The following is an 8342-nucleotide window of genomic DNA, read 5'->3' as shown; positions in this document are numbered from 1 at the left end:
ATAGATGTGAAGTTTTGGCTTAGAAATTGGAAACTTTTTTTAAAAATTGGATTTTTTTTTTAACTGGAGATCTTTTGAAATAAAAAACCATACACGGCTGTGACGCAATTCTAGGCACCACGCCGACGATCATGCACACGCTGGCTTGTCTACCCGACAATGAACTACTCCACTTCCATTTGGCATTTATGCAGCCATCCTACTAGGCACGTGAGATCGATCCACACGTGATACATGTTTTTGTTAGCTTTTTCATCCGTGAAGGCCGAGTCTTGGCAACAATCACTCATCAGAAAACTTGCTTCATGACGAAGATTACAGTACTGTCACTGCTGTCTCGCTGATTCCTGCTGATCCCCATGATCAAGATTATCTTTATTTTTTTTTTCAGTACTCGTATTCTCGTTCATAACTTCATATCACTAGGATCGTTTACTTTAGTTAGGTCTTAATTAAGTACTAGCTCATTAAAAAAACTAGCTAGGTTATAAGGACAAGTTAATTAGAAACTTTAGATCAGATAGCTAAACTCATTCATGTTATTGGTTGTTTTTGTAACTCAATAATTGCTAAAACATTTCACTTTCACAATTAAGACTCGGCTAGAATACTAGTATTTGGTAATACACATCCCATTCATATTAATGCATGATTACAATATTTAAGAAAAGAGGAAGAATATTCGTAAATTAGGAAGCTTTTCCTTAAAAGTAAATTGGATACATCAGTACTGTATCTGATCAGACACAGAGCGAACATCTCGAACAGTTCGGCCTACAGCGTAGGGATTGAACAAGAACAAATCACCCACTACTCAAACTCTACCATTAATTAAACTCAATTTCCCAAAACTATTGCATAATCAGTACTATTCTAATAACGTACCCACAGATCAGAAGAAAACGATTATATATATAATATGGTGTAGTACTAGAGACTTAAAAACCAAGAGAACCACATATATATATATATATATATATATATATATATTAATGTTATTATATATGGTGTTAACTTTAAGGAGCGGGGTGGTTCTTCTTGGCTAGATTGTGCTTGTTGTTGTGCATCCAAACCTTGAGGACTCTTCTCTTGACTCCAATCTCTTGGCAGAACTGTTGCACCGCAGCCTCTTCCTGCTTCTGGATTTTCCACCCGACTTTCTCAGCGAAGTTCAGCATTTTCTCCTTCTGTTCCTGTGTGAACTTTGTCCTGAACCTCTTCTTTGCAAGCTGCGGAGGCCTGACCACGACTGCACCTCCACCATCTTCCTGCTCATCAGACTCCGACGGGAGGGATCCTATGTTGTAGGGCATTATCATTTGGTGGGGCGCTCCTGGTCTTGAAGATATAAAGGTACCTGTAGCTGTAGGGTACCCTAGGGCCTCAGGCGGTAGTATATTTTTGTGATGGCCAAAGATGAATTTCCTTCCAACCCTGTTGAGATGTGGGCTATGGTGGCAGTCACACGAAGAGGGCTCACCCTCAACTTCTTTTCTGTGGAAGTTTCTGTGGCAGTTGCAGGCAGAACAATTGAGTGCTTCTATAGTACCCTCTTCACCATTGGGCATGAATTCACCACACCCATCAGTGGCATTCCCTCCCATTGCTGCTGCATGGTTCTTGAGGCATTCTTTGTACCTCACCACTTTCTTGTAGGGCATATGTTCCTCCAGGCTTGTGGGTAATGGGGGGCCATTGGAGGAGATCTGTGGTGCTGATGAAGGCATGATGTGAATATTGTGGGGTGCAGGATCATGGTGGATCATGTGCCCGTGCCCATGTCCCCCACCATATGCACTGTTTATCGGGATTGGGATTTCTCCTTCATGACTTGAAAGTTCCATTTCTTGTTTTCTCTCTTCTTTTTTGGTTGTTATTTTAGTTTGTCTGGCTGTTTTTTCGCTGACCAAAAAAGAAGGAACAAGACAGGATAATTAGGGAGACTAAATGATTGGTGTTAAAAGTGGTTGCTTTCTTGAACTCAGGAGTTTTCTCGACAATTGTCCACGTTTAAGAACAAATACAAACTATAACCTATTTATCTAAGAAACCCAAAAAAACAAAATCCACTGTGAGGAATTGCAAACGAAGTAACTAAATTGCAGTAGCTTTGAGAGAGAGAGAGAGAGGGAGAGTGAGTGAGTCTGAGATAGATGGTCAAACACCAAGAGAGAGAAAATGGTGGATGGAGGTAGATGACTAGCTAGTAAGCTTTCTGTGTTCTTCTTTTCACTAGTAATGGAAACCGCAAGAAATGTTGGAGAAACTAAATGGCATACCCACATCAATCTCTCTGTGATCCAAATCTGGAGCTTTAAGCACCTTCCATATGTGTTGAAGGTAAGGTTTTAGGATAGGACAGAAGTTTTGTCTCACAAGGTAGACTTAGGGAGATTTGGAATGTAAACTAGAGAGAGGGGGGGGGGGGGGTGTTTGAGAGAGAGAGAGAGGCTGTGTTTTTTTTGGAGGTGGGTTTTGCTAGCGAAGCACTAAACAAGGGCTTATAGAAATAGCGTGGAGGCAAGAAAGAAAAAAGACAGCATATAGGGAAAAGAAAGCAGATTTCTTACAGAAAGAGAGGAAAACACAATGGATTACTTAAAAAATAAAAAAAAAGAAAGCGAGAGAGAGAGAGAGAGGGGAAAACACAGTGAGTTTGGGGGAGGAAGATAAAAGAAAAGTGGGGTGCTTGCTTTGCTTGCACTGTCAGGCATCAAGTTTACGCCATATGGAGAGCAGTGTGTCAGAGAGTGGAGAGGACAGAGAGAGAGAGAGAGAGCTAGCGATCAAAAGAAATGTTCTTCAAAAGAAAATAAGGAAAATCTGCTTTATAGCTATAAGTTGGACAGCTTGAAGCCTTCAGAAAGATATTTTGGGTGGACATGTTCGCCCGTGCATGCTTAATTAGATGACTCTCATACCCCTAATTCCTAGTCTATTGTGAGTACTGTGTTGAGGGGAGGGGTTGCATATGCATGTACATTTGCTAATTGCTTATATATGTTATCGATACAATATTATAGACATATATATATATATATACATATACATGCTTCATCGATCGCAACATTAATTTATTGGATTGGTTTGTAAAATTCATACATGGACTGCAACAATACCACGTACCCAAATATATATATAGTGATCAGAGGGTGGAGCTTAATTAACATGATGATGGAATTTTTTATTTTTATTTTTGAAAACAACATGATGATGGAATTAATTAGACTTGTGAAATGTAGGCGGCCGAAATCTTATGAACACAGTAACAGTTAGTTTTGGTGCATGCATGCATGGTCAAAGCTTGATTATTATTTAGGTCTTTATTTTAATTGAGAGAATTAATTAATAGAAAGCAGCTTTGTTAAGAAGTGGATTGATCTTGCTTTAAGCGACAGAATTACATGATGGATGATTAGTACTGTACTACTACTCGTGCTGGCCGGAGATCAATGCAACTTATAAATTTGTTTAATTAATTACAAATTGACGCCCTCGATCATCCATTATTTCCTTGTGGTTCTGCTTCATCGATCTGAAAGACGTACGTACTCAATTTGACAATGATGTCCCCTTGGAATTAATACTACGACTGACAATGCCATTCCAATTCATTCACACTCACCACATGATGAATGGTTGGAGAGAGAAAAATTAAGTGATCAGTACTTCGATCGGGATGCATGCAGGATCGATGATCAGTATAGATAATAATATAATAATATGGATCGTGCTACAGCCCCCGCTGGGCTGTAGTGTATTTTTATATGTATTTTTTTATGTTATTTTTTATATATATTTTTTTAATATTTTTTAAAAAATAAAATAAATTTAGAACATTATTAAAAACACTTTCTTAATAAAAAAGTAAAAAAAAATTATTAAAAAATACTTCCTTAATCACGAAGTAAAATAAAAAATCATATAAAAATATTTTATATTTTACTTCGTGATTAAGCAAGTATTATTTAATAATATTATAAATTTTTTTATTTTTTAAAAATATTTAAAATCATTAAAAACATCTACATAAAAAAAAAATTAAAAAATACACATAAAAAAATACACAGCGGGAGCTCTAGCATTTTCCTAATAATATATATATATATATATATATATATATATATATATATATAGTTGAGACCTCAAGATTATAATTAGAATAGTTCAAGTACTTTCTAATTAATTAATCAAGTAGTAGAGCTAGCTAGCTAGCTAGCGATTGATAACATATATATAAATGACCATCAGAATCAATTACTGCATGCATGGTACTTTTACGGAATATAACAGTAAACCTTCTCTCTCTCTCTCTCTCTCTATATATATATATATTAATTGGTACTGTTTAATTTACTTAATTATAATATGCATGCATGCTAAGACTTATAAATTTAAGTTGCAATATATATATATATATTGAGGTTTAATTTGTTTTTGAAATTGTGATACAAAAAATTAAAGGATGTATCATGTGTAGATCATGCAGTCGCGTAGCAAGCAATTAATATGATTCGGGGCCAATATGACTTGCAACCGATGGCAGTCGCAGAAATTCATAAAGACTGATCATGTCATATTGGTCATTGCCTTTACGTACGTAGCTTTGTTTAAATTTCATGAGAAGCCAAGTATTTACTATATTCATCAATTTTGCGAGTGTTACCGTACGTACTACTGGGCGCTTAATTAATTAATTAGGAAATTAATGTTACGTACTATATAATATATATATGCTTAATTAATTATTAGAAACGAATTAATTATTAGCGCATTTAATTAGTTATTTCAATTAATTAAACTGCATATATATATATATATATAATGATCGATCATCATGTGTTATATATATATATATATATATATATATCCGCGGCTATCTAGCTAGGTATATATGAATTAATTCTGGCGATGATTTTATATAATATGAATACATGATATTGATGATGATATATATGTATATATGCAGGCCGCGTGGCTGGGGGAGAAAATTAAAGAATTAGACGTCCCTGGACTTTATTAAATTATCCAAATCACTTTATTCTTTATTATCTTTGCCTTTATTCCTTCCTGACCCCCACATCTTAAAAGCAGCAGCTCTCTCCATCTTTAGACCTTTGTTTTTATCTACGTTGTCTCTTCTTCGAGTAATTCTCTACGTACGACGACTCTACTTTTCGCTTTGTTGCTTTTCTTTCACTTTTGAATTAAGCTGTTTCACTGCATGATGACTACTCTATATATATTAATTTATTTCTTTTAATTTCTATATATTATAAAAATTAAGTTTCAGTAAAAACACAAACAGATCAAACAATATTAGTTAACTTAATTAATGCAATTAAGTTCTATATATATATATATTATTTCATATTTTTCACGAAGCTGACTTATATATATATATATTAATTATGTAAAAGAAAGTTCACGAAATGAAACTCTGACAGATCATCACTGCATGAGAGAGCTAGCTAGAAATATATATATATATATATATATATATAATTATGTTACTGTGGTGGAAGCTGCTAGCTAGGGCCACAAGAATAATAAATGTCGACGTTGATGACACATGACCCGCCCTTGAATCTTGATCACAATTTTCAAACATCATGTTTCAGATCTAGCGCTAGCACAAAATTTTCTTCTTTCCTTTCGGTAAATAATTAACACATTGATATATATATATATAGATCGCGCGCGAGCCATCCTGCATCCCAATCACGGCCAACCCAAATTTTCTCTACTTTTAGGGTTTCTTGAAGCTAGCTAGCGTTACAGACTTTAGAGTACTTCTATTTTAATTATTTTTGTTTTTATAAAACACTACTTATATATATATACCTCGCGCGGGCAAATTATATGCACACACACAGTATAATGTACGCAGCACCATTAATGGATCTTTAATTTTGTGATCATGAATAATGTCAATGGCATAAACCTGTTTAATTCTTCCAGCTTTTGGCTAAATATATAGATAGATCAGTCGAAGATGATCAGCTCTCGTACGTGCATGTACGTAACAGCTGGTTAATTAATTTATATATACTTATAAATCAAAGCCAGTACTGCAAAATACTACTAATTATATATTGCGTCTGTCATGCATATATATTGGAGTATGTATATATAAGGAAGAACATGAATTAATCATGATATATACATATTATTAATAGTTTTTTTTAAATATAATATATATAACTCTGATTTCTTAAATAGATCAGGGTGGCTATGTAAAATCGACAACTCAAACGAGAAAATTATTTAAATGCATGCTCATGATCATCATGACATCGCATAAGCGCTAGGTTGGATGCAGCGCGCATGAAGTAAATTAAAATGGACGGTAAAGCTAGTCCTGAACCACATGATGATCGATGCACTACTTAAACTACAAGAGATTGACTGAAGCCAATTTTTTAATTTAAAATATCTTATCTAATTCATCAATCGATCACTGTATTACAAATTAATAGAAATAATATGACGTGTAATTAATGTTTATAAGGGCAAGCCATTCATGGCTTGAGCACAAATTAAACGGGATGATATAATATATATATATTATATATATATATATATACACACTAGAAAAAGGTCTCGAGTGCGTTAATCCCGAGGTGCACTTGAAATAATGATTTAAATTAAAAAAAATTGAAAAATTCAGTACGTAACATATTTGTTTGAGAAAAAAATAATACAAACTTAAAGAAAGAAAAAAAAATCAAGATTAAAAAAAATTTAAACTTCAGCAAAGTATGAGTATTGGTCTGCATCCATGTTGAATTATCTATTTACTCTCTATATAATAATATTTTTTTTAACTTTTATTTTTATCACATTTTATAGTTCTACGTACTAGTACTTATAATTAAAATATTAATAATAATTATATTCTAATCAAATTAATAATATTCAATATTAATATTAATAATAATTACATTTTAATTAAATTAATAATTAATATTATATACTGAGTGTTTAAGTATTTTATTAGTTAATTAATTTACTTAAAGTTGAATTTTACAATGAGAATGTTCTAAAGTGTTTATGTTTTAAAGAGTAAAGTCATTTTAATTTTTTTATTTAAAAAAATTGAAACAAAAAGAAAGGAAAATGAGTACAGTGTCAAAACAAAAATGATATGAAAAAGAGACTTCAATTCATGTGCGTCGTGGGGCTATTAAGGAAATTTTGATAAAATATGATTATTCATTAAATTATACAAAGGAGCTATACGTCAAAAAGTTAAGGGTCTTAAAGACCTTTTGGTAAAATAAGATTTTTCATTAAATTGTATAAGAGAGCTACACATCAAATGATCGAGGGTTTTATGGATCTTTTGATAAAACAGGATTTAACGAAAAAATAAGAAAAATTAATGAAAAAGTAATAAAAAATATTATTTACAGTTAGATAATCACTTATTATAATAGAGTAAATATTTATATATGCATGCATGGGAATTGAAGGGAAGTGTGTACGTGGTGGAGGATCGATCGAGAAAATAGAAATGAAAGACTTGTCCAGATGCATGCGTTAACTGCATGCAAACATAAAATAACATATGACTTATCGATCCTAGAGATCATCATCGCGGGGAGGTGAGCAATATTACTACTTATTAAGTGAATTAAAACGTACACGTAGTAGCTTGTACGGGTACTCCAAGTCCAACGCCCAGACTTACGAAACATTGCCCGCTAATTTATAAGTTTAGTAATTAGGAGATCATCCATGTCAAGGACACGAGTTTAGGCTTCCATAAAGTGGGACCCGATTAGGAACAATTACCAAAAAGCGTGAAATAAGCATAGGAGATCATGGCTTTAGTTGCCATAATTAAGTTGCTGATCATTTTAGGAAAAGCTAGCAACTTACTGATCTGGAATAACACGTGAACAAATGATCATTCAAGTTGTTTTTTTTATTCAACTTCCTTTTCCCTGCAGCTTGTCTTTGTAGCAACCAGAGAAAGAGATATCATAAAGAGATAGATTCATATATGATTCTATTATATATATATTCATGACTTATATATAATATTTTTCTGATCAACAGTAAACCTTTTGCGCGCATTCTGCAGTAGTACTAAAGGCAAGCTGGCAAATTATTATTAATCTCGGTCAACTAGATTTTGTCCTGATCATACCGATCATTAATCAATAGGCTGTCTCAGCTCACATGTTACTTTTCCAGACACCGACTTTCTTCTAATAATTAATCAACAATCTCTTCCAAGGTGCCTTCTCTTAGGAAACCATAACTTCCTTTGAGGTGCCAATCATTTCCCATTTACAACCAAAAATTGCATGCCTGAGTCAATCAGATTTTTGGGA

At 33.2% G+C, this 8342-nt stretch overlaps 1 protein-coding gene across 1 annotated transcript; it reads right to left on the bottom strand.

Annotated features, from left to right (window-relative positions):
- Positions 1-679: 679 nt before the first annotated feature.
- LOC108988851 (zinc-finger homeodomain protein 4) lies at positions 680-2753 on the bottom strand. Its single transcript, XM_018962235.2, has one exon. It carries the CDS (start codon positions 1842-1844, stop codon positions 1017-1019), a length of 828 nt encoding a protein of 275 aa, XP_018817780.1. The 5' UTR covers positions 1845-2753; the 3' UTR covers positions 680-1016.
- Between the last annotated feature and the right edge of the window lie 5589 nt (positions 2754-8342).

The sequence above is a fragment of the Juglans regia genome, chromosome 13 (assembly GCF_001411555.2).
Source record: "Juglans regia cultivar Chandler chromosome 13, Walnut 2.0, whole genome shotgun sequence".
Lineage (NCBI taxonomy): Eukaryota > Viridiplantae > Streptophyta > Magnoliopsida > Fagales > Juglandaceae > Juglans > Juglans regia.
The sequence above is the reverse complement of the archived record's forward strand: the minus strand, read 5'-3'. Positions and strand labels throughout refer to the sequence as shown.